This window comes from Coptis chinensis, chromosome 4, assembly GCF_015680905.1.
Source record: "Coptis chinensis isolate HL-2020 chromosome 4, ASM1568090v1, whole genome shotgun sequence".
In the NCBI taxonomy this organism is placed as follows: domain Eukaryota; kingdom Viridiplantae; phylum Streptophyta; class Magnoliopsida; order Ranunculales; family Ranunculaceae; genus Coptis; species Coptis chinensis.
The window spans coordinates 107,660,655-107,687,045 of record NC_141459.1 but is presented as its reverse complement, the minus strand read 5'-3'; the positions used below and the strand labels follow the sequence as shown (position 1 = coordinate 107,687,045).

Here is a 26,391-nt window from a genome sequence, read left to right as displayed (position 1 = left end):
GTAATTTGGCTTAGCATTGAAATATGTTAATGATTTAACTGTGGGATGGAGTATAGAACCAGCAAGGGGTGTCAAGTATGAATAGGTTACGGTTTCCCAACAAATTGGATTGATGGTGTTGCCATTATGCATCAGCTTCCCTGTATACAATTACGACAGGCCGACAGCACACCAAAAGATCAAAATTGAGGATGCTACTTGGAGTTGCAAACTTAACTGATAGCCCGGGGGGTGGGTGCACCCCAGAATCGGGAAAAGATGGGTACCCGGGGATGGTCCAATCTTTTTGCGTATCTAATAATAACTATCCAAGCTGCACAATAGATGGGTGCAACCATGCAACTTACGTCTTTAAAAGCTTTTCCTTTCATACATTGAAAAAGAAGTTCCTACCAAATTAGGTCACAGGCTTACTTAAGTTGAGATGGCCATAAGTCCCAGCTCTCCTCATTTAACTAACGCCCCTTTTACAGAGTGTTATGACAGACAAAAATGGTGCTTCATAGAGTTATTAACTACATTGGCCTTGGTAGAGCATCATGGTAATATAATACAGCTACGGAGGAAGGAGCCTTCTGCATAGTTTGTGCATAGTTTCTCTGCTTGTTTGTAGTCCTTTAGCTTCAGCTTGCAAACTGCATTATTCAGATTGCAGCTTACCTTCAGAACCTTGGACTGTTTTGTTTCCTCTTCACTGAAGTTGGTGTCATATTCAATAAATTTTCCAGCCTGATTACAAGGAGATTTTCAGTCGCCATAGAATATTTTCCAGCTTTGAATGCATCATTTCCTTCCTCTTTCTTCTTACCAGTGACTTCAATTTTCTCAGGGGGGGTGTTCATGTCCCACAATTCTCTCTCCTATTGAAAGAAAAGGAAAATTTTAAACTCACTCATACCAAGCACAATGCAAGAGCCGTACAAAAAGAAATCACTGAAGATACCTTGACAAAGGATTCAAGCTCAACTTCATAGTATAATGTTGAATTCGGGGTAACAACAGCCAATTCTTGCTTGAATTCAAATGAACCGAAACCATATTCTAGAGCAATAGTCGACTCTACAACCTCCCCTTTCTTCATCGTCATGACAGCTCTATCAAGTCCATCAATAACTTGCTCTGCAAAATGTAAAGACTACACTTCAGTATCAAGTTTAATCATGATAACATAGGAAGCATGCCAAATCCCTGATAGTCTTCGTTAGAATTCAAAATTCTCATATAAAATTGTAGTCATAACTGTTTGGGTGAGAACTCACACAAACAAACCAATGATCTTGTTGGAGAGGTTGATAGAGAGTGAAAGAGACTGTACCACCAATGGCTGCCTACGTATCCAAATTGTTCTCTGGAATCAAGTCTCAAAAATGCACGTAGTTTTCTGTTTGAAATGATTGTTGGGTATTTATAGGAATCCTATTTCTTAAAATACCCTTTCCTTATTTGACGAGATATTTCCCTCTTTGTATGAAATCTTTCCAAAAGCTTCATATGGAAAAAATCCCTTGACATATCTCCGGACCTGCTATATATAACTTAGGTGCCATATTAGTGGGTAGTGTCATTGCTCCGATCCAATAGAGAGCATACCCGAATGCCACATTAGTAGGCACGCGGGACTACCATAGTAGCGGGTAAACAAGCCCGCCTCATTAGTAGGCAAGTGGGACTGCCCTAGTAGTGGGCAAGCAAGCACTCCTCATTAATGGGCAGCTCTTATAGTGGTACCCAATGATGGTCGTTCGTAGGGGTACAAGTATAGTGGTACATACACCGCCCCCTCTTTGCCGGATGAAATTCGTTCCTTGCGGCGAAGAATAGACATCATATTACTATAAAAGAATGAAACAGTGTGATCGAAATTTCTGCGATGCCATGCGAATAACTTAGTTAAGGTACTTAACTTAGAATGCTTTGTAATCGTGAGATCGACTGACTTAGCGGGTAACTCGGATCCAGTAAACTCAATGACTTTGACCATGTGCAATTAATTACAGTAGTAAGGGTAATTTAGTAAATGACGGCATATGATTGCTAATTGGACCCATGGAAATAAAGATGACGGCAAATCAAATTAGTATTCACCCTAAAGTAAGGTACAAAACTCCCACCATCACCAACGGTAAAGTCCACCCCTTCAAATTTGGAAACCACTGTACCATCCTCAAACTGAGCTTCATATTTAACTGCAAAATGGACAAAAGAGAAGTAGGAAACATAACCAAGCAATTCCATCTCACGAAAATCAGCTAAATGATGCAATATGCAGGTCAATAACAAACCAAACAAATACCCTTTGAATGACGAGTTTTTGTAAACATCTGATAACAAGTTTTCGCAGTTGATCGCACCTGCAAAGTTTCATTTCCCACTAGGTTTATATTAACTGACAAACTACAACAACTACTTTCCCCAGTAAGTAATTGCCACAAATAAATTATTCATCAGCATCTTTTCTACTGTAAAAGAAGATGTAATAGTAATTTTTAAATACATAATTAAGTCAATAGCTAAATGCAAAGGAAGTAAAAAACAACCAACTATAAACCGAAAACACTTGTCTTTACTTATTTTACGTAGGTAAAGCTTCACTAACTGATGAATTCACCTTAAATCATCAGGATCTTTATTTCTAACTAACCTATACCGAGAAAACGTGTTAAAAAATGACCCACGTGCAAAAGTAAAAAAAAAATGAATGAAAAGCTTTATGACGACAAACTTGAAAAGAACCTGAAAGCAAGATGACAATGTCAGCAGAAATAGAGAGAGAATTTGTCCAAGAAAAGGTGAACAGACTTACAATGTAAAAAAAAATCTCTAATATAACAGTCCTCCAAAATATGATTTTGTACATAAGAATCTGCCGCCTCGCTTTAATACTCCTTCAATTGGGCTTCTGTAAAACACGAAATCTTCTTCATGTTTTCGTTCAATTGTGTAATGAAAAATGAATAATGTATTTTCCGTCAGAAGAACTAATAAGTCAGTTTCTGCTTTTACTATATTTCAATGTTGGGAATGTGGGTTAAGATGCTCCAGTCCTCCTCTCTAGTACGATCAGAGCAGCCGCGGATGTCCAATTTGCGAAGCATGGTGAGTGGTTTCAACTCCTCTGGCTTGAAATCAAGGGATAGGCAGACTTGAAAACTCAATTCTTTAAGTGACGTGAATTGGCTTAATCCTTGAGGGAGAGAGGAATGCGGATAACACCAGATTTGAAGAGTCCTCAGGTTGTTGTTGTGGGTGAGAGACATTAACGATTTTGAAAGAACACCTACATCGTACCATAATTCCAGACTTTCAAGCCGAGGAGGAAAAAGGTAGTGCGGTTCCACCTTCAAATTTGGGCAATAACTAAGGACCAAGTATGTAATATTGGGCATCCAAGTAGGGAGCGTGGAGCCAACATAGAAGAAGATTTCCAATCGTTCCAAGCTTTCTTTATGTGGTTCCAGATTTTCAAGAACACCTTCCATCCTTCGTATCTCCTCTTCGCTGCCGACGTGGAAAACATCTTGCTCATATTCTTTATATCCAAAATTCAACACCAACCTTGAAATATTTTTCTTTTTCTCCAATTCTGCCTGCTTGGCCTCTTTCACACTTTTTACATGCCTTAACTCCTCAATAACTAGGCTTCCTTTTAGAGAATTGAGATTTCCTAGTTCCCCAATCACGGACCCTTTTCTGCTTCCATCACTCACAACAAACTTACTTAATGTTCGAAGCTGACTCAATCTCTCAATGCCTCCTCGCGGATAATACTTTATATCAGTGTTTTCAACTTCCAGATGTCTTAGGTTAGAAAGCTCCCCAATTCCTTCAGGCAGTTTGCAAAGCCTAGAACAATAGTTAAGCTTCAGTGTTTGCAAATTAACTAGACTTCTCACTGTCTCAGGCAACTCCTTCAGTCTTGGATTGTCAGACAAATCAAGGTACCGAAGATGTAATAATCTACTCACTTCACTTGGAAGTACTTCAAGGTAATGACTACTCAAGTTTAAAGTCCTAAGACATGTCAACTGGTGTAATGCAGAAGATGTCAACTGGTGTAATGCAGAAGGTACCGACCTGGGTGGTATTTCTACCAACAGCGTGCGTAATTTTTTCGCTTCATAGATAGATGGATTCTTTACATCATCAACGGCCAAATGACGAATCTTGTGACTACTAATTTTCTCATTATTCACCAAAACAGAGCAATCAGCTTTTGTGAGGAACTCGGCAAAGTCATGTATGAGATCATGCACCTTGCATTCAACAATGCTTCCATCTTTGTCTTTCTTAAAATCTTGGAAGAATGAACGCATCGCCAGAGCATCAAAATACTCGACACCAACCCTCTCTAGCTCTCTTGCTCCATCATAACCGAGATAACCTTGTGCCATCCATAGCTTCACCAACTCATCCTTCTCCATGTTCTGGTCTTTTGGGAAGATTGCACAGTACATAAAACATCGTTTCAAAACTGACGGCAAAGCGTGATAGCTCAACAAAAGAGCAGGTAAGAAACCTTTTTCTTGTGTTTCCCAAACGTCACTTTCTAATACACCCACCCAATCTTCTTTTGCTTGTTTGAATCGCATTAGACTTGCTAATGTCTTGACAGCTAGTGGAACACCTTTGCATTTCTTCGCGAGTTCTTGTCCAATCCCCTTCAATCTTTCGCATTCTTCTTCCGATCTTCCGGAAAAAGCTATTTGCCTAAATATGTGCCAGCAGTCATCATCTGACAATTGTGCAAGCCTGTATATATATGAACCAACCATCTTTGCAACTCCCTCGTTACGTGTGGTAACGATGATTTTGCTTCCTCGCTTACCACCATCCAGAGATAACTTCAATGGCTCCCAAAGACCGGAATCTTCAGTCCAAACATCATCTAGCACGAGCAAAAACCGCTTTCCCTTTACTGAGTTGCACAAATGCTGATGTAAAAGTTCCCACCCAACCACATTTGGTGGCTTCCCTCTAGTAGCTTGTGCAATGATTTCTCTGACAACCCTTTCACGATCAAAAGGATCAGAAACACAAACCCATATTTTCAGCTCAAAGGTGGTCGTGATAGTTTCTTCGTTATACACTAGCTGCGCAAGAGTTGTCTTACCGAACCCGCCAGTTCCAACTATTGACAAGATAGGGATACGGACCTGAGTTTCTTGTTGACTAGTCTCACATAGCAGCCTGCTTTGTATATTTTGTTTGTCAAGATCCCGACCGAATACCTCTGATACATCCACAACAGAGCTAGTGAGTTGTCGAGGTTCCTCGTGATGACTATGACTCTGAACGAGGCCTAGTTGATCCTTCCTAAGAGCAATCACATCTAGTCCTTCTCTTATGCCTTGAATCCTACGAGCAATGTCGTGGCGTACACCAAGATGTTTAAAGCAAGCACACAGAGATAACAAGTAGGAACGCACCCTGTTGGCAACGTGAGGGCCATTAGCAGAAATGAGAATTCGTGTGTTCCATTCATCCAAAACATCCTCTGCATCATACATCACATCTTTGAGCTGTCCCAACCAAACCTTCACTGATAATCCATCATCATGTATTTCCTTCTTTTCAGCGTCTTCAAGCACCGCTTTGATCAGATTGAGTTGATCGTCAAGTTTCTCTTTTTCTTTACGAACGCCAACCACTAACCTGACCTCCTGTTCAAGTTCTTTTAGAAAGACTGAGGTCAACTGGTCCATGACAGCAGAAACTATTGCTTCAGCCATTTTTTTTATTGATCAACAAAGAAGAAATGAGATACAAGAAGCTTACGTTACTCTAGTAGGTTTTTTGTGTGAAGACCAATAATGGGAGAGGAAGACAAAATCAAAGAGAGATATAATGGAGCTCGAATGAATTATTGATGTTAGGTTGTGGAAAAGTGGATAGTTTTTGTTGTGGAGGAACCGAATATTTAAAGCCAAATGAATTATTCATTTCTCTCTTCACAAGCAATAATGATTTCAACTTCACTTCAACTTATAAACAACTAACACCTCTTAAACCCCACAACCTCAACTTTTCACAAGAACAGAATCTCATTCCCTTTTTCTCATGATCCGAAACTTGGCAGTATCCCTTGCACTGACGTTTCCTTCGCTGAAAGGTACTTCAATGTATATATTCCATTCCTTTTGATAAATGACTAAAAATGTATTCTTTTCTTGTTAATAGAGAAAATAGATGAATCCCACACTTAAAAAGTCACATGCGAATTCATGTAGGATAAACTTTGGTTTTATATATAATTTTTGGGATATATATATATCTTATTTACTGTTTTCTGTTTGCTTAAAGTGTTAATAGTAGTTAGATAATGCCCGTAGTATGGATTTCCAAACCTTTGACTGCCACATTGTCAAATAGCATGTTGTCTTTTATACATGGTTCCTCGTGCTAATAAGAAATTATATATGATGCTACAAAGACTCTAAGAGAACCGATCGTGGAGGTGTCGCCTTGACGCAGTCTAATATTCACTACTAATTCTCCATCTATCATTGAAAACGCAATAAAAGGTAGTCTTCAATGTGAATAGAAGCAATCTTAGAATAGTGTTAGAAATCCTACACCATGCATGTACTTAGATAGAGCTATGTTATAACGCACACCATAGTTGGCTTAAGTGTTGGATTTGGTGTTTGGCTGCCGAGTCACATGGATAGAGCTATCAAATTGCCTGCAGTTTTTGCCGATCTGGTTAATTGTTGTAGTAAATCGTCTGTTAAGGCCATTCTCTTACCTTTGTCTATATTTCCATACATATCTGATATTGTTGCGCAAGTTCTTAGTTCATGCCAAGTATTTTGCCTAAAATCCTGGTTATATGTTTATGAATGTTAGGTGTTAACGCAAGGGGTAGCAGCCAAGGATGAGATGAAACAAGACAGGGAGAATGTCAATGAACTGGTTGAAAGTTTCTTTGAGGAGGATCGAGAAGCAAGAAGAAAAACTCCTATTCATAATGACTGTGAGGTGGATGTTGTGCGCCCTAACATACTGCAGAAGAATTCAGTGGGGAAAGAAAAAAAACATCAGTCGGTTAAGGGTTCTGGCCGTAAGCAGACCCCAAAGATTCCATGAGTCTACTAGCTTGGAACAGTCGAGGGAGTGGCCGACCTTCGATGATGGAGGAGTCAAACAAAAATCAAGGATGTCAGGCCTATATTTATGTTTGTTATGGAAACTAAGTGTTCTGTAAATAAATGAGTCAGTTTAATTAAAAGATTAGGGGATTTCGAGTCTTTTGTAGTTCCAAGCCACGGGTTGTCTGGTGGCTTGTGGATCTTTTGGGAAAAAAGTGTGGTTATCGAAGTTATGATGTCCGACTCTTGGTTCATTCACTGTAAAATCTCAGCAAAAGTGAATGGAGTACATGAAGGTTTCTTTTTGTCATGTGTCTATGGAAACTCTAAATCTTGCATTAGGAGATTACAGTGGCCTGCTCTTACTATGTTTAAACCCACAAATAATGAATCATGGTTGCTCATGGGAGATTTTAATGAAATAACTTGTCCTGAAGAAAAATGTGGGGGAAAACTTTTTAATTATTCCAAAGTTAGAAATTTCTTGAATATGATTGATGATTGTGAGCTGTTTGATTTGGGTTTTGTGGGTAGTATTTACACCGGACAAATAGACGTAATGGGAGGCACGTATCAATATGAACGAATTGATCGAATGATGGCAAATGAAGGTTGGCGCTCAAGATTCTCCGGGTCAGAGAGTTCATCATGAGTTGGCCACCAGTTCTGATCATAAGTTTCTGATTTTAAAGTTGTTACAAGACAGGGTAATGGTTAGACGGCCTTTCAGGTTTGAAATAATGTGGGCGCAACATGATGGCTGTCAGGAACAGATAAGAGATGCTTTTCAAAATGAGTTGCGGGGTTCTCCTTCTTTTGTCTTATGTAAGAAGCTGCAAAACGGTCAAAAAAATTTAAGATGGTGGAATAAGCATGTGTTTGGCGAGGTGGAACATAAGTTGGAATGTGTTTTACAGAGGCTGAGTGAGATTCAAAGTTTGATAGAGAATGACAACGAGACAGAAGATTTATTCAGGGTGGAGAATGAATTGATACTGGAACATAATGATATCCTAGTACAACAAGCAAATCATTGGGGGCAAAAAGCTTGTCTAGATTGGTTCCAATTTGGAGAGCAGAATACAAGGTTCTACCATAACATGGTAAACTGCCGAAGACAAAGAAATTATATACACTCAATCAGAGATAGAAATGGTGGAATTTTAACTGAAAGGAGACAGATAGGTGAGAGGCTCAGTGAATTTTTTGAGGACACAATGACTACTTCGGAACCTGATCTTATGTCACAGATTTTCAATGTTCAAGCCCCATATCTTGATGAAGATGAAAAATCCAACTTGTTAAGAGGAGTTGATACTGAAGAAATTGTCACTGCTCTGAAGCATATGAAGCCTTTTAAATCTCCAGGACCGGATGGATATCAGGCATTTTTTTTCCAAAGATTTCGAATTTGGTGGGGATCAAGTAAGTGCGACAAGAAAGTCTTTTTCCTTTCGGGCTCTTTCTCCCTGCAGCTAAATCATTCCTTCATTGCTTTAATTCCAAAAATCATGAATCCTTCACTCCCGGAACATTTTTGACCAATCAGTTTGACAAATGTGGTTTACAAAATTATCTCTAAGATTATTGTCAATCGATTGAGACCTATCCTGCAAAGAATTATTGGTCCGTTTCAGACTGCCTTCTTACCCAAGAGAAGTATTCATGACAATGTTTTGCTTGCAAATGAATTTTATCATAAGATAAGAGGGCATGGGAATAGAAAAGCTAAATATTTTGCTCTAAAGATTGATATTCAGAAAGCTTATGATAAAATCGAATGGAGTTTTCTGAGAGTGATGCTGACCAAGTTTGAGTTTCCGGTGGACTGGATTAACAAGATAATGCTTTGTGTTCATAATGTTTCTTACTCTATGTTACTAAATGGTGCTGCACATGGTTTTTTTAAGCCATCTCGAGGACTAAGACAGGGTGATCCCCTTTAGCCCTACCTTTTTATTTTATGTTCAGAGCTTCTGTCTTTGAATTTCTTGAAACTGAACAGAGAAGGGCTTATACATGGTTGCAAATTGGGGAGATTTTGTCAACCGGTGTCTCATTTAATGTATGCTGATGATCTTTTAGTGCTGGGTAAGTGTGGATTCGAGGAGCAACATCATTTGAACAATTTGCTAAAGGAGTATTGTAGAGTGTCAGGTCAGACTATCAACAGAACCAAGTCGCAAATAATTCATCACCCCAAATTGCATAGAAGGTTTGTTTATTTTTTGAGAAAAAGTTTCATGATGCCGTCTACTTCTGTCCTGCCAATGTACTTGGGAGTACCAAATTTAACAGGGAAGGGTAGAGTTCAGAAGTTTAGTCCTCTTCTGGAAAGATTTCAAAGGAAACTGGCAGGATGGAAAGCTAATTGTTTATCTAAGGCAGGCCGACTCACTCTGGTTAATTCAGTTTTATCTTCGCTGCCTACTCATGCTATGTCTTGTACAATTTTACCTGCACAGATACTGGATCGAATGGAGATTATCAAAAGATCTTTTTTATGGGGCCATACACCATCAACAAGGAAACTTCATTATTTCCCGTGGAAGTTAGCATGTATGTCAAAGAATAATGGAGGGTTGGGCATCAAGGAACTGCAGTTACAAAATTATGTTTTACTGGCAAAGAAAGGTTGGGATCTTCTGAATCCAACATCATTATGGGCTCATCAAATGAAACAGAGGTACTTTCACAACTCCAGTTTCTTGAAGGCGGAAGTAAAATCTACTTCATCAGTTATGTGGAAAAGGATTTGTGAAACACGAAAAATTATCAATTGGATCGGTCCGAAGCTAGGGAATGGTACTTCTATTAATGCATGGGAGGAAAAATGGATTCCACATTCGAGGATTTGATTGAACTTCTTGGGGAAACCACTAGACCGTCCTTTTCACTTTGTTTACGACTTCATTGACATGGATACCAATACCCGGATTGGGAGAGGTTAAATGAATTTTGGCCCAGAGAATATGTGGAGAGAATTGTTTCGATACCTTTAACACCAAATGAGAAGGATACTTTGATCTGGAAATGGGAGGATAATGGAGAATACTCGGTGAAGTCTGCATATAATGGTTGCATTCAGTTGATTACAGCAACAGATACTTTGGTTTGGGATAACAATCTTTACAAACATGTTTGGAAGATGAAAGTCTCATTCAAACAAAGATTTTTCGTATGGCAATGCTTGCAAGGTGTCGTCCCAACAGTGGATATTTTGGCATCTCATCATTTTCAAGTTTATCCATAATGCACCATGTGTGAGAGCTTTCCTGAAACACAAACTCATGTTTTCTTTGAGTGTCCTTTTTCTAGAGCTATTTGGTGTGGAACAAATTTGAGTGGCCTTGTTGATCGGAGGAATATGAATGTTGGCAGTTTTAAGGACCAGTTATTGTATTTATTAAAATATATAAGGACAATGCAAAATGGGGAAGTGCAGTGCTGCTACTTTGTTGGGGTCTTGTGGATTATTTGGATCGTGAGAAATGAAACAAGGTTTCAAGGTAAGCGTCCGCATCCATCTCGATACATCAGCAGAGCCTTGAAACACATACAGCTGGTTATGGAAGTCAGGTCCCGCCAGAAGCATAGGGAAAAAATGCTTGTTTATATTAAATGGTTTCCACCCAACGAAGGCCTGGTTAAACTGAATACAGATGGGGCTTCTATTGGGAATCCAGGATATGCAGGGGGAAGATGTATTCTCAGGGATTCAGCAGGTCGTTTTATAATGGGAGCATCGATTCCAATTTTTTTCGCAACCAACAATGAAGCGGAATTTGTAGCTCTATTATATGAACTTCAAATTGTGGTAGAAGCGGGATATATGAAGGTTGAGGTAGAAACAGATTCTCAATTGCTATATAAGGTTTTAACGGATGATAACTTGAACTGTCATTGGTTACTAGCTCGAATTGTTACTCAGATTAAGATAGTGCTGAGTAACTTCCAAGAAGTGCACTTCAGTTGGGTTTATCGTGAAGCAAATGGTGCTGCAGACGCGCTAGCATCGCATGCAGCGGCTCAAGTAAAGAACTCTCGATTGTTACGGCAATCAAATGTACACTTTTCAACTGGGCCTGTTCGAGACTTGTCTTTCCTTCCGCCATTCTCGTCTGTATGGTGGCATCAGGCGCCAATGGTTGTAAATATGCAAGTCCTTTATGATGTCTTGGGCATATGCAAATTACGTTTGGTCTAATAAAAGGTTTACTGTTACATAAAAAAAAAAAAAAAAAACGCTAGTCACAGCAATCATTGTTCCCAAAGTCGGTTACATTTTGTTGGACAGGACTTGACACATATACACTTTTGAGCTACGGCTTACCCTGGCCCTCTAAGGATTTGAACCTCGTTCTTTGATTTCATTTGTCCTACTGAATGCTTTATCACCTTACTAATCTGTCTTTAGTTTGGTTATTGAACACCATGTCTATTCATTAGAAGAAATGGAATGTTTATTGATGTGCATGGTAACCAATTTCAAGTTGTTGGGGAGCACTTGCAATTTGCTAATCATAGGTCTTGTAAAGGTGAGAGCCCATAAAAGTTTGATCAGTTAAGATAGATTAATCTCTGACTGAAAAATTCTGTTCTCCATTTTGTCAGATCTTTATAAAATGGTGTGTCCTGATAACTTCTCTAAATATTAGGATTCTTGTTGTGATGATTCCCAAGTCTGGAGGAGAAACTATCAAGAAAGCAATGTTAGCTGGAAAGAAGAGTGAGCCTTTTCATTCTCATTATTCTTTTTGTGTATCAATTGTCATCTTTTGTTCTTGCACAAGCTTATGATGTTTGGAAAAGATCGAAAATATGCATTAGTTATTGTTGTGAATAATTAACTGCGGAAACAACGTTACCCACACCAAACGGATCAATCCTACACAAAGATTGATCCTTCTCACTAGACAAGACTTCAACACCCTCCAAGCAATATCCCAACACTTCTCAATATCAAATAACAAGCATATGAAATAAAACAATCAATGTAAAAGAAGAACAAACCACAAGACGAGATATATCGTTGGTTCGGCAATTTGCCTACGCCCACACACCGCGAGTTCCAAGCTTTACTAGATGTCCGAGTAACAGACACAAGTCTCTCAATTCACTCACAAAGAATGAACACTCAACTCACAAAGAATTGTTCTCTTGTAATCACTTTCTTTTTGGTTTTGGAAAAGTTAGGTTTTCCAAAACTGATTTTGTTTTTATACCAAAACCAAAATCGCGATTCTTCAGAATGGCCCACAAAAGACTGAAGCTGGCTGCCAGCTCTTTGAGCTGGTCGCCAAAAACACTTGTAATGTCGTCAAATACCCGAGCGAAGTCGCTTCTTTGAGCGTCGCTTGGCCTCGACGGAAAAAAGCGTAAAGAACGCCTTTTTCTCTACAGTTATCATGAGTAGAAATTTGAGAATTGTGTAGTCAAACTCCTCATATAAAATCTGAGAATCAATGAGTAGTAAATCAATGGAGGTGAAACAACCAACTATTATAGAACAAACGTCCCCAGGAGCTAGTACTCTCACTATGAATACATCCTGCCTCTTGACATGACAAGGGAAGAAACATTTTTTCCAAAGCAGAGATTTATCAAATCATATTGGAATATCAAAATTAAATTGAAAAAATGACTCGATTGATTTTCAATGCTCTCTCCAATTTAATGTCACTCCTCAAAAGAGAGGGATACATGTCAGGTCCACGACTGCCTTCAATAATCCATGCCACCCATACCACCACCCATTGCTGAAGCACTGCTGTTCTCTTCCTTTGGAAGCTCAACTACAACAGCCTCAGTTGTGGTCATCAAAGATGACACACTGTACAAAAAGAAATAAAAAACTCAGTCAACCAATCGAAAAGAAGGAACCCACTATAATCTATGAATCAAGAGGAAAATCCGAAAATGTAAGCATTTTACAGAATGGATTAAAATTACCTAGCAGCATCCACCAATGTGGTTCTTATTACTTTCAAAGGATCAACAATTCCAGCCTTAATCATGTCCACGTATTCACCTGATCCCCAAAGCAGCAGGGAATAAAAGTTAACATCAGATCAAACATCGAACAGTGAATCAAACTAAAACTACAAAACAAATTAGAAACCTTTGGCTGCATCATATCCAAGATCGGTATTATCCTGCTCCAACAGCTTGCCAACAACCACAGCCCCTTCCACACCAGCATTGGAAGCAATCGTATGCACAGGGGTCTGAAGAAAAAAATTCCCCCAAAAAAAGTCATGTATAGAGTAAACAGCAGTGATCAGGCACGACAAATAAACATGATGACAGTGAACTTCACTTGGCATCTTTTGTACAGTGATCGCAATTTAAGAATCAGCTAAGTATGATCACAATCGTACACAACCCTTCATGTAACACAACTGACATATCCCAGTGGGGTCCGAGAACGATTACATAATGAATATGGACACTTCAAGAAGGTTTTGACGTATTAAAGTTGGAAGAACATTTACGTTAGCACGTTACAAAGCATGGGTATAATCACAGATACCAATACACTGGGATTACGAATTGATAGTGTACGAGTATCATGATCAAGTATCTCCTTATGCTGGCTAGAAAACTGAGCCAACACAAACTCTTCCTTTTTAAACAAAACTTGAGAAACAAATTGCAACAGAAATATGGCAGTGTTTAGTATTTACCTTCAGAGCATTCTGGATTATCTGAACCCCAATTTTCTGGTCAAAATTGGCTGTCTGCAGCTTGTCCAGCTCCCTTGATGCATAAAGAAGAGCAACACCACCACCTGAAAAAAAAAATCTTTAAGGATCCCACTGTACTGTAGAAACAAACTATGGAAAACAGAGAAATAATTAAAAATTACCTGGCACAATACCCTCTTCAACAGCTGCCTTAGTTGCATTTAGAGCATCAGTAACCCTATCCTTCTTTTCACCAACTTCAGCTTCACTAGCTCCACCAATCTGCAAAATAGTTAGCACAACTGAAAGTCAGTTCTTATGGACTTGCAAGCATCATGAATCTGATATCGTCTAAATGAATGGAAATTAAGTATATCATTGACCAGGAAGAGGGAACTATACTTTTAAAACTGCAACACCACCAGAAAGCTTTGCCAGCCTTTCTTGTAGCTTCTCTTGGTCATATTCCGAAGTGCTTAATTCAATTGTAGACCTAAGCTGTCATCACAAAGACAACAAAATCAATTATAAAGGCTACTATAGGTCTCACGTTGACATTGAGTGATGAAATGCAACATACCAGCTCACATCTTTCTTCGATGGCTTTCTTGCCACCTGCCCCATCAAGAACAACTGTTTCATCTTTTGAGATTGTTACCTACATATTGTCATTAGAATTCTCAATCACTGTGAACATCAGTACAAATCACAGATTCACAAATATCTAGATAGTACTCTAAGTTTGAGAACCAGCACCCGATAAGACACTATATTGATTTGTTCGATTATAAAGGATAAATGGCACAAACACCAATGGAAGATGATAGACAGAAGACATCTTTCGCTAGATGTGGAGAACTCCCACTGAGAGCATTCCCAATGCAAGGTAGCCTTACGAGGCTAGTTACTTTTGTTCTGTTGTGAAACAGGACAGAAGATTATTGATATAGCTCCAAGAATGTTATTAAGAAAAGAAATTCCTTGAGAAAAACACGTCTGGACTACAGAGATCAAATCAAAAGTCACTCAGAAGGCACTTTAGTCAAGAATTAAGGTGGCAAGTAGATGCCGTGGGACAAGAGAGCTTCCCTAGCGCTTGTCGACAACTCAATCCATACATGCTTTGTGTTTTAGTTTCATTTTTGTTTCCTTTATGTCTTTTCCTACATTTCCTTCCTCTTTCTTCTTACCAGCAGCTTCAATTTTCTCAGGTGTGTTCGTCCCATGATTCTCTCTCCTAATGATAGAAAAGGAAAATTTTAAACTCACTCATACCAAGCACAATGCAAGAGCCGCACAAAGAGAAATCTCACTGAAGATACCTTGACAAAGGATTCAAGCTCAACTTGATAGTATAATGTTGAATTCGGGGGAACAACAGCCAATTCTTGCTTGGATTCGGATGAACCGAAACCATATTCTGGAGCAATAGTCAACTCTGCAACCTCATCCCCTTTCTTCATTGTCATGACAACTCTATCAAGTCCACCAATAACTTGCTCTGCAAAATGTAAAGACTACACTTTAGTATCCAGTTTAATATTGATAACAAAGAAAGCATGCAAAGTCCACCGACATGAAAAATCACCTTCATCCGTCTTGAACTCAAATAGCTAAATAAGAAGGAATCTATGCCTTGGTCAGTTGAGAATGAAGTACTGCAGATTTGGGATTTAATGCAGCACATGGAACGTGTTACTATAGTCCATGTTTATAGAGAATCAAGTCGAGCTGCGGATTTTTTGGAATCGCTAAGAGGTCCACTAGGATTGAGTAAGTTTTTACTTCCAGTAGAAGAAGAACTAAATAAAATATTGCTTGAAGACAGAACTGGAACTATCTATAAGAGACAGAGAAGATGAGAGAGTGAGAGCTTAATGTATGCAGCTTAGTCTGTGAGAGTGGAATAGCATGAGTAGACTAGAATGTCTAAGTGAGAACTGTAATGTGTAAATTACTTTTGGATGTTAATACAAACCGCTTGCATTTTTGCAAAAAAAATAAATAGCTCATCATCGTCATGACCCTTCTTCAGAAATACAGTTCCATCTTGCAACTTCCCAATAAGTTTCACTGTCAGACAAATGAGATAACATTATTATGCACACTACAACGCATCCCATTCCACTAAGAACTCCTACAATTTATTACAATAACAGAAATCGAATTAATACTCCTTATTATCCATTGTTCCTTCATTTGGACGCTCACAACCTTCTCCTTCCTTGATGATCTTCTTTATAACCTTCTTGTCATTAGTCACTTCATTTCAATTCAATCATAAATAAGAATTGCACAAAATGAAGGGAAAGAAAAAAATCTCACCACTTAACTACAAGAGCGAAATCATCCACGGATAGTTGAATCCCAATGGATAGCATGATTCCACTAAGAGCAGGAGCATACATGTCTTTAGATACCCTGCCATTAGTCATCATATATTTAATTCATTAAGATATAGCTATTAGTTCACCTTCACTACCAAACTCTCTTTATATCTGTTTATAATTAGAAAAGGTTTAGTGCTGTTTGTATAACCATGTTACTGAAAAGAGAAAAGTCACAAAGAAAATTGAGCTTATAAGAAACTAAGCAAAATAAACTGCCTAAATAAACTTGTTTGTTGTTTGGGTATGAATTCACCCAGACACACTATTGAATCTGCAAGGGGAGATGTTGTATAAAGAATGAGACTGTGCCTTAATGGCTGTCTACGTATCCAGAATATGTATCCAGAATCAAGTCTCTAAAAAACGTCATTCTTTGTTAAGTGAAGAGTCATATTTATAGAAATAGAAAATAAGAAAGACAACAAAGGACTCTTACTAGATAGATCTGGTTAACTGAAACACGACCGCCTCATGTGATTGGGATCGGGCCGCCCCGATTTCTACTTCATAATGAGCCGCTCAAGTGGCTAACTAGAACATGGAGCCGCCCAGTGGCTAAGTGGACATGTGGAGCCATCCAAGTGCTAAGTGGGACATGTGAGCCGCCCCAGTAGCCGAGGATCGGTCACTTAGACTTAATATAAAGACTAAGTCCCTAATGAGTTCGTTAGCCGGGGTGCGAATGTGGACGCATCATATCCCCACGCATCGGCCAATTATGTTTGGGTATGAATTCACCCGCACACACTATTGTCATGAATTCACCCGCACACACTATTGAATCCGCAGGGAGATGTTGTATAAAGAATGAGAGGCCGCGCCTTAATGGTCACTACGATCCGCAATATGTATCCGTAATCAAGTCTCTAAAAACGCCATTCTTTGTTAAGTGAAGAGTCCTATTTATAGAAATAGAAAATAAGAGTCCCGACAGACAAAGACAAGGACTCTTACTAGATAGGATCGGTTAACCGAACATGTGACCGCTCATGTGGTGACCGGGCGTCCGATGTCTACTTCATAATGCGGAGAGCCGCCCAAGTGGCTAACTAGAACAAATGAGCCGCCCAGTGGGCTAAGTGGACATGTGAGCCATCCAAGTGGCTAAGTGGACATGTGAGCCGGCCCGTAGCCGAGGATCGGTCCACTTAGACTTAATATAAAGACTAAGGGTGTGTTTGTTAACTGGCAAATATGGGTGGCTGATTGTGGCTAAGTGGACATGTGAGCCGTCCAGGTAGCCGAGGATCGGTCACTTAGACTTAATATAAAGACTAAGGGTGTGTTTGTTAACTGGCAAATAGGGGTGGCTGATTGTATTTTCCCACTAGAAGCACCATTTGCCAGTGTTTGGGTGTATTTAAGGGCCCTGGCAAATACTATTTGGAATTAGCCGGCAAATCAAATTATCCCACTAGAAGTGGGAAAATAGAAAACACCTCCCCCCAAAGTTGAATTAGTCACCCGGTATTTTCTCATTGGGAAAATAGAAACACCTCTCCCTCTCGATCTCTCCTCTCTTTCTCATTGCTGCCTCTCTCGCTCGATCAACTCGCTCTCTTCTCAGGTATTCTCTTTCGCTCTCATCTCTTATCTCTTTCTCTTTCAAACTATCGATCTCTCTCTCTTTCTCTCTCAAACTCTCGGTCTCTCAATCTCTCTACGTCATATTTTTTCACTATTTTTTTTTTTATTTCTATCTTTCTCATATTCAATTTTTTTCACATCACATACCTCATTGAACAGGTACTCTCAAAAATCAAAATGCTTGTTGTAAATTGGTTCAATAGTTTGGCATGTGTAGTTTGTTTTTAGCTAGCACTTCTTTGTAATTAGGGTCGTGCTTGGTTAGCACCATCTTTGTTCAATCACTTGCAAATCTTGATGGTCTGGATAGAGTTGCGCCTTTCCTAGGGCCTGTAATAGAACTGTAAGAAATTTCTTTCCTTTCTATTGATTTTAAATTTTTCTTAAGAAAAAAAACATTCAAAATGCGTAAGTGTGGATTATTCCAATTAAAAAGTTTCAAAATATGCATATGGTCAGATTTACACGTGTTAAAAATGGTAGTGTAATTCTGTCACCTCGTAATATTCAGAAGATAGTCTCACATTAACTTGATTAAAAACACTGTAAACCAAAAGAATATTTGCATAAGGTGGCTTAGAGTTATCGAGTTCTCAAATAATATGTAATTTTGTGGTTTAGAATATTGTATGTCAAGGATTCCCTAAGAGGTGTAGTATGTGAAACATAATCTCTCAATGTTGAATCTATGGGTTTGACTCACGTATTTTTCTTTGATGTCTTGTGTTGTTGATTGACCCTGAGGCAGAGGCCTAAACTATTCATGGCTTTTTATGGCATCTAACGAAGTTATAAAATGATATTGCTCTTTTGTGAGGGTTGAGGATTCAATTCCAAAAAAATTAACTTGATGCACGGAAGTTAATATTATTGCTGATGGTGCGGTGTTGTGCTGTGTGAGTGTGTGTGTTGAGTGTGTGTGATGCGTGAGGAGTGTGTGTGCTGTTGTGGTGTGTGCTGATTTAGTGTGTATATGTTGTTTGAATCAATATTTGGCGTTCAAACGTAATTGAATGGACGATCATGATTTATACAGAGAATCGTATGGTGTATCGAGTATCAATTATCTTTGTTTTATTAATTATCTTGATGCACTTTCTTAACTAGGAATTGTTTTATGTATATTAGCTTGACTTGTATGTTTATTAATTAGATATGACATGCAAATGGACAAATGAGATGGATAGTGTTCTTATCGATACATTCCATAGTGAGCTACTTCTAGGTCATAAGAATGAGAATGGATTTCTTCCAATATCAAAAGAGCGTGCACGACAAACACTCCAAAACATATTTATATTTGGTATTGACTTAACTATTAGTCATGTAACTCAATGAATGAAGACCTTACAATGGATAGTACGCGATATTGTTAATGTAACTATGCAAGAGGGGTTTGAATGGAGTTCTGAAGAACAGAATATCATAGCTAGCAACGATGTTTGGAATCAAGCAATATCACGGAATCCGAGTATGGGAAAGTACAAAAATAGAATTTTTCCAAGGCACAATGACATTTTATATGTGTTTGGATAATAATAGTTGTTATGGTTCATTACACTTTCACTTTATTTTATGGTTATTTGAGAAGACATTTTGTGGATACTATTCAAAAGTTGAGTTGTATTGTCTTTAATTTTATTTAATTTGCATTTAATTTTATTTTTTGTTATACTTCATTGAGTTTGAAAACTAAAAAAATATCTCCAAAGAGTTGAAATATCATTTGCCATTGGAGAAAAATCATGTGAACAAACACTGACAAAACTGACAAATCTTATATTTTCCCACTATAAATTTTTGCAAAACAAACACCGACAATTGAAATTTTCCCACTAGAGATTTGCCCTCGACAAAGATGAGCAGTGCTGCAGGGAAGACACCTGCACCAGGTCAGGCTGTATACTCCGCTTCGAAGTATTCTTTAAATGGATACTTTCATTCTTTGCGTTCCGAGGTAAAGTTTGTGACTTCACTTCTGCATTGACGACTGCGTAACTTTCTTCTTAAATATAGTCAGTACTTTTGTGTTCATTTCCTAAGCTTCTTGATAAACAAAGCATCTTTACTGTCTGAAGGACTTCTGAATGTTGTAAAACATCTGTCAGTTGATGTGGATCTTAACTTGGATTAGCTTTTTATTGATTGCAGTTATATCAGAAAGGTATTAAGGTTACCATTGTTTGCCCTGGGCCAATAGAGACGTCAAAGAATGTCCGAGCAAACCCATCTGTGCAGGTGGGTTCTTTTGGGTTGAGCATATTCTTGTTACTAGAGTCGCACAACAAGTCATGTCTACGAGTTCTTTGGTAGAAAGTAACAGGCTTAAATATCCTTAACTTCGTGGGTCCTTTTGTCTTTTGAGATTTTGATTCTAAGTGACCCACCATAGGCTCAATTTGACATGATAGATAAAGATGATGATGTTTGGAAATGGGAAAAAAATCTCAGATGCACGGGACATTCACAAGAGAGTTACTATTAAAAGTAAAGGAAAGGAGATAAGGTTTACTCTAAACGAGCAGAAGATGAAAAATCTTCCCTCTTCTGTAACTTTACTTGGCTGAAACAACTATCATAGTAGATGTGTAGTGCACTTGGACTCCAAGATCATGTACTGGCTGCAAAAGATTTGGTCATTCAACTAGCAACTGTCCTAACAAGGTTATATCAATATGGACAACGAAAACTACTAATACAACTGAAGGTCAAACTAATTGTGAGACAAATGAAGACGGTATTGCAGTGAAATGTTTCACTAGTGGTATCTACAACTAATGATTAAGAGCCTTTGGCTCCAGCGGAGCTGCAGAAGTAGCTAATGTGGTTGAATCCCCTAGAGGCCTAGAGGGAATGAAAGAATGATTGTGGAAGTGTGAATTACCCAACAACAAGACGCTGCGAAATCAAACCAGAGTGATTCCCCTGGTCTATCAATCTGTCTCAGTAACAACGTTCAAATTCAGATTAGAGGTGAGAGTGTTCAGGTTTCTAGAACTAACACAATAGTAGCTAATGAGGTGGTGATTCCAGATGTATTAGAAACAAATGCTAAGCAAACAATAAACTATCCATTGTTTGTGCCTTTAATGTCTATAGTATTGATTCAGCACAAGTTACTCCGGAGGAAGATACAATGGTGTAGACTCGATGGTCACATTATAATGGATTCAAGTTCCCCAGTGAAGGTGAGTAGCAGTCGCAGTACCGAATGGGCAATGGTTGTGAGACCTAAGAGAGTGGCGACAAAGAAAATCTCAAGACTCTCACATGATCGAAAAATGTGTCGTCATTCAGGAGTGAAAAATTCAGATTACTCGACAATTATATTAAAGAGCTCTGGAACGACACTACGAGTAACATATGTTAAAATTTTCAGTGATTATGACAAAGGGAAGGCCATATGTAGATAGATCTCCTGATCTAGAGGAGTCGTCAAGTACAGGCATCGAGAGAAAGAAGAATCGAGTTTTTGGAGAAAGAAGAATTGAGTTTTTGGTTTTGTTTCCGTAAATTAGGGGATGTGTAGTAATAACTTGCAGCCGTAATTTTTTGTAGGTGCCAACTAGCAAAGTTGGTAAAACCTTTGGGTGATGATACTAGAGGTCTGGGGCTCGCACCCCACCAGCATCAAAGAGTTACTGATCTCATTTAAAACAGGCTTGCCAATCCAAAAAAAAAAAACTTGCGACTGTTGTTGGTTTGAGTTTGGTCGGTTATGTATTCACTTTGAGTGGCTAGGGCTGTAATACTATGTATATCTTCAAGGTATAGATTGTTTAAGATTAGTGCTGACAAAAAGTCTTTGATGCTCTGAATGAATAGAGGTAGGCGTCTGCCTGACTCTATAGTCTTTTAGGAAGAAAAATAATCCAATTTGGGTTTCACAAGTTACAGAATGAATAGAACATTTTGAATACATAGTCGTTGTTCATAATTAATGCTTAATATTCCATTAATATTATCTAACCTTTGGTTTTTTTGAAATGGTTGTTGGGGTTAAGGCAGACCACCACCTGTTTTATTGCAAGATGAAAACTACAAAGCCTCCCTAAGAGTTGGATCTTTAAAGGGAGCACACAATGACTACAACAGACATGAAGCCTCACATACATGAGATTAATCACTACACATACCACAAGCAAGTATTCATAGAAAGTAGGTGTTTTATAAAGACTTTACTCAAGTAGGTGCCTCTTATATTCTTCTTTTTCCTTGCAGCCGGTTCTTATCATTATGTACTTGATTCAGTACATGCCGAGCATAGGCTATTGGATTATGGATAAGGTATCTGTCAACCCTTATTACCATGCATAAGACAATGTGGAAGTCCATGCATATCAATTTGTCGCACATGGTAGACGATGAACATGTGTCCTAAATTTGGCACCATTCAGATTATCAATTTATCTTGATTGTTCAAATTCCAGACCACCTCATGAATGTTTTTAATAATGTTAGCCTCATAATATATTTCTGTTTTACTGATAAATAAGGAAAGAAAACTTTCAAAGTCCTAGTCATGGTAACACTTAGGATGGCACAAAGTGAAAACAGCACTGGTCCAGACTGCACCATTTTAAATGGGTGGATCAATCTACTTTCATAGTATGAGGACACTGATATTGTTGTGTCAAATAGTTCTCAGCTTCAATGCAAGAAAAAATGAGAGTAGATTGGTAGAGAATGATGTTTCCTTTTTAGTGTAACTTCAACCAAAGTTTCTGGTGTTCTTTGTTTATGGCCCTTGTAGATCGGAGGGAATCGAGTGGAAGCTGCAGCACAGAAAGGCAACACTTATTCATGAAAGTTGCTGTTTGGGTACAAGAAAACACCGTAAACCTCCAATTTTGAAATTTTTGGCATTTACCAAAGAGATTTTGCTGCCATCTTGGAAGTTGCTACAAGGTGTACAGACATGAAAAATGATGTGCAGAGTCCTTGGCTTTAATCAGCTAACAGCACTCATTGAGTCATTTCAAGCACAAGCTGAATACTGGGTATACTAATACACAATTGAAGATTAAATTTGAATTTAGTGATGATGTTATTTTGTTTATAAAAGTTATGTATGGTATACTAAAAATTTGTACTGGTTTGACTTTCAGAGTAATGTTTGTATAAGTTGAAAATCATCATCAATTAAACTTAAACATTTTGGCTCTCTGTGGTATTTGTAGATCAGAATCAAGATAAGCATCTAATGTGCATTCTGGTTCGGCGTGTTCAAGCTGTTGTACATCACATGTGTGGATGTGAAGTGGTAAATAAACGACCCATATAGAGACTGAATCCAACAATTAATTGGCCCATAGTATAGGGTGCGATTCCTCAAATTCGGATGCATCGGCCAACTATTGACTACGCAGAGGGCATCTGGTAGGGCTTCGCATTAGCTGAATATTTCAGTTTTTTATTAGGTGTCAACTAGTAAAGTTGGTAAAATTTTTGGGTGATGATAGCAAAGCTGAATATTTCAATTTGTTATATAGGTGTCAACTAGCAAAGTTGGTAAATTTTTTGGGTGATGATACCCGAGGTCTGGAGTAAAATTTTTGGGTGATGATACCCGAGGTCTGGAGTTTGAACCCGCTGCACCAATGAATTATTGAACTCGTTTAAAAACAGGCTTGCCAATATATATATATATATTATATTTCGGTTCTGGGTTTGATATTTGGTTGAAGCGGCTATGTCAATCTCCAAAATCTGCGCAGGCTGCAGGCACAATTCGACATAGGCTGCCCAGACAAACATAAACAACCGAGTTGGGCTTTCTTGAATCCAGCCACCTCAAATAAGCAATGGTTTGCATTAATAGTGGCCTTGTTACCCTCTCAACTTTGTCAACAACCACCTTGTTCTATAGAGAAACAGGGCCAACATGCCAAATTTTATCTCCTTCGGCTTTCTGTAACTCTTTGATATACATAGGTTGTGAATCATAAAAACAATTGATCACGTACTACACCATATCAGTTACTTCAGCCTTAATCATTTCATCATTTCGTTCTACACTTCGCGAGTTCTTTAGGTGGTTCATTGACTTAATTCTTGTACGTACGTGAACAAAAGGTTCCGACTCTAAGGTGATGTTCTCAACTGCCTTAAAATGAATTATATTATGGGAGCGAAAAGGACATGAACCAATCAGTGTCTCCAATAGATTTTTATAGAGATACACAAAAAATTAGTAAGTGCAACTATCAGTCCTGTACACTGAGAGGAATAAAGATTCTGCATTTAATCACAACTTTGATAATTGGTCGGAAACAAGTTAAACAGTGGGACAAAAGATTACACATACGAACTAGATTCTCTAGCAAATAGAGATATCGTTCCTTGGATTCCGGAAGAACTACTTCGTAAGGATTGGAGAATTGCAATTATTCTGCTTCATAAACAAGTTGCTTAATGTGTGCATGGTCACCGCCAGTACATGGAAGTGTCAAAACTCAAAACTTAGTGCAGATGGCTCTGTACAAGATGGAAAGTGAGGATATGGAGGACTGATCAGAGATGCACTAGGAGAAGTACTATTAATATAATGTAAGGGGCTTTAATGACGGCTAAAAGCTGTCATGAAAACCATATTATGATAGCTCCAGCTTTTGAATACGAAAAAAAGAAAAAAGTGTCATTATTAAGGGTGTCATAAAAAGTCTGCAAAAACCGACTAAACCGTCATAAAAGTTATGAAAAGTTTCTGATTTTTCAGAAAAATAATAATATATAATATCCAAATGACATGAATTGCAAAAAACTTTAATACTTCTGAACTGATCAACAATAAAAAGATCTCAAAAATCTAATTATATTTGTGCCATATATCCTAATAAAAAGTACATAACTAATGCATCTAACAAATAGAGCTTTCCATGGTCTGACCTCCCATAATCGATCCATTTCGAATGCTATCCAACATCAACCTAAGCTACAAGAAACAAAGTGACAGGATCATTTGTGAGTAATGGCAAATCCAATTGGCCACCTGAATAAAAATGAGAACACAAACCAATTAATGGTATGTACAAGTATTGTTTTTTGAGAATATGAGAATATATCCCTGGGATAGCCGGGATCTTGTTTTTCAAAAAGAAAAATATCCATTCAAAGAGTATATGTATAAAATATCTGTTTACAGCTAACAAACACTCACCTAGGAATCAGCACGCCTACACAATGCACTCAGCATAAGAATAGTGCCGAAACTGCCCACAACAATAAATTTATCAACCCTTCAAACACATCAACGCCAACAAATTGAACACCCCGTCAAGTTATTGTCATTTCAGAAGCAACCTTTACAATTTCCGTCAAATTCAAGCATTAGAACTAAAGGAGCCGCATACATCCTCATAATATGATGATATTCAAAATGATGAACCTGTCTTGCTCAAAGACCGGCTGTACCACCCACAAGACTTTCACACCTTGAACATTGATGAAAACACTGTAATGAAACAAACAATAAAAAAGCATTCAGCACAATTTTTTCAGTGAATCTAGTTAAACTCATTAAACTAATACATTTATCACGCACCAGTTCAAGAGTCTATCCTCCACTTTCCCACACATCACTCAGAAACTATGGCATAAAAATGCTGAATTTGCTCCAAATTCCTTACACCCATGGATACAAGCTGTGACCTGATATCAGGAATACCAAGTAAGGAAACTCAAAATATACTTTTAGAGAATAGTTTATACTTTATACCACCATGCTAAGATTTTTCAGTTGTAACTTGTAAGCAAAACCATATACAATATATTAATTAGCACGCTCTATATTCACACTTACTTGGTATTCCCTCGATATTTCAGGATAAACTGATGGTGTTAGGACTTTGTAGGTAAGAACCTAGAAACTGATCTCAACGTTGGAAGGGCATCCAGAGTGACTTAAGGGTAGCCACATGTTCTTTTATCTCTGAAAACACTGAAGTGAATTAATCCATTCTAAACAAAATTGCACTTGACTATGTAAATAAGTTTTTTTACTGCTTATGGCCAAGGAAAGGAGTTTGACGCTAAAGTCTCCCACCCCAAATTATATAAGGCATCTTTATCAACAACACAAGAAACCAAATGATAAACACATACAACAATGGAGTATAGAAATTCATATTCCTTCAAAAACAAGTAAGCATTCACCTAAAGAAGCAAACTGCAATCCTGCACAAAAAGGATCAAGCACATAAATCCATAAAACAAAAATGGAATAGAACATCAAGCTGTAGGTACATGGATATACACAAACAGACGAGAAAGAACCAAATTTATTACTTAATGTAGTTAAGTACATGGAACTTTATCACATTAGTCTTTTACAAGGAATATTTTGTGTATAAACCTTAAGAACAACAAAGGTACCTCATTATTTTAAGAATTGAGTTTAGACTTTAGAACAAATCCAACAAAATGAATATAAATATATTAAGAACTAAAGACTCAAAAGTAGCTTTATAACTAATTGATTCAGGCACACATATATATTGCCACATCATTTTGTGCACCGGATATTGTGCAACTACACAAGCGCCTTTGCAAAACAATAAGAAAGAGCGATAAGATAATTCATATCTCGAAGGCATATAATTGGATCGAACAAATAAAGTGAAAGCTTAACGACACACAAAT

At 38.0% G+C, this 26,391-nt stretch overlaps 4 protein-coding genes and 2 long non-coding RNA genes across 14 annotated transcripts in view; 3 read left to right on the top strand and 3 right to left on the bottom strand.

The window, feature by feature from the left end:
- Positions 1-349: 349 nt before the first annotated feature.
- Positions 350-5,734, bottom strand: LOC147506838 (putative disease resistance protein RGA1). Of its 3 annotated transcripts, none has more exons than XR_015193984.1 (4): positions 2,734-2,766; positions 2,086-2,186; positions 944-1,119; positions 350-860 (listed from the first exon to the last, which is right to left on the bottom strand). XR_015193984.1 is itself a non-coding variant. In XM_086558862.1 (4 exons), exon 1 carries the CDS (start codon positions 5,727-5,729, stop codon positions 3,003-3,005), a length of 2,727 nt encoding a protein of 908 aa, XP_086414988.1. In that variant the 5' UTR covers positions 5,730-5,734; the 3' UTR covers positions 355-860; positions 944-1,119; positions 2,086-2,186; positions 2,804-3,002. The 3 variants fall into 3 exon arrangements, 2 of the variants coding, with proteins under 2 accessions (XP_086414988.1, XP_086414989.1); XM_086558862.1 differs by lacking the exon at positions 2,734-2,766 and adding an exon at positions 2,804-5,734 and having other exon boundaries at positions 355-860; XM_086558863.1 differs by lacking the exon at positions 2,734-2,766 and adding an exon at positions 2,804-5,734 and having other exon boundaries at positions 355-860; positions 2,112-2,186.
- A 235-nt stretch (positions 5,735-5,969) lies between these two features.
- On the top strand, positions 5,970-14,958 carry LOC147506837 (uncharacterized). Its single transcript, XR_015193988.1, has 3 exons — positions 5,970-6,109; positions 11,703-11,817; positions 14,704-14,958. It is a non-coding gene; the product is annotated as an uncharacterized LOC147506837 (long non-coding RNA).
- LOC147506836 (chaperonin CPN60-2, mitochondrial-like) lies at positions 12,570-16,513 on the bottom strand. Of its 6 annotated transcripts, none has more exons than XM_086558867.1 (11): positions 16,100-16,511; positions 15,753-15,847; positions 15,363-15,614; positions 15,097-15,275; positions 14,355-14,432; positions 14,177-14,272; positions 13,957-14,056; positions 13,775-13,878; positions 13,210-13,315; positions 13,041-13,119; positions 12,570-12,921 (listed from the first exon to the last, which is right to left on the bottom strand). In XM_086558867.1, the coding sequence occupies exons 4-11, from the start codon at positions 15,241-15,243 to the stop codon at positions 12,813-12,815; spliced, it is 819 nt and encodes a 272-aa protein (XP_086414993.1). In that variant the 5' UTR covers positions 15,244-15,275; positions 15,363-15,614; positions 15,753-15,847; positions 16,100-16,511; the 3' UTR covers positions 12,570-12,812. The 6 variants fall into 6 exon arrangements, with proteins under 6 accessions (XP_086414993.1, XP_086414995.1, XP_086414990.1 ...); XM_086558869.1 differs by adding an exon at positions 14,965-15,011 and having other exon boundaries at positions 15,363-15,847; positions 16,100-16,508; XM_086558864.1 differs by lacking the exon at positions 15,363-15,614 and having other exon boundaries at positions 15,733-15,847; positions 16,100-16,513.
- A 3,096-nt stretch (positions 16,514-19,609) lies between these two features.
- Positions 19,610-26,391, top strand: part of LOC147506830 (uncharacterized) — a 73,707-nt gene continuing 66,925 nt past the window's right edge. The window contains exons 1-2 of the mRNA XM_086605847.1: positions 19,610-19,708; positions 19,903-19,989. Coding sequence (XP_086461973.1) covers positions 19,610-19,708; positions 19,903-19,989 — 186 coding nt within the window. The remainder of the gene's footprint in view (positions 19,709-19,902; positions 19,990-26,391) is intronic.
- Positions 21,510-22,886, top strand: LOC147506835 (uncharacterized). The gene is made up of 3 exons (XR_015193987.1): positions 21,510-21,892; positions 21,973-22,038; positions 22,505-22,886. It is a non-coding gene; the product is annotated as an uncharacterized LOC147506835 (long non-coding RNA).
- LOC147506833 (disease resistance protein RGA2-like) overlaps positions 23,879-26,391 on the bottom strand; it is a 26,509-nt gene continuing 23,996 nt past the window's right edge. Inside the window, exons 6-10 of one of the 2 annotated variants that reach the window (XM_086558859.1) lie at positions 25,553-25,681; positions 25,295-25,401; positions 24,911-25,204; positions 24,640-24,685; positions 23,879-24,228 (exon numbers count right to left, since the gene is read on the bottom strand). The gene's annotated coding sequence lies outside the window, so the exon portion shown is untranslated. The remainder of the gene's footprint in view (positions 24,229-24,639; positions 24,686-24,910; positions 25,205-25,294; positions 25,402-25,552; positions 25,682-26,391) is intronic. The other variant, XR_015193982.1, reaches the window with a different exon arrangement.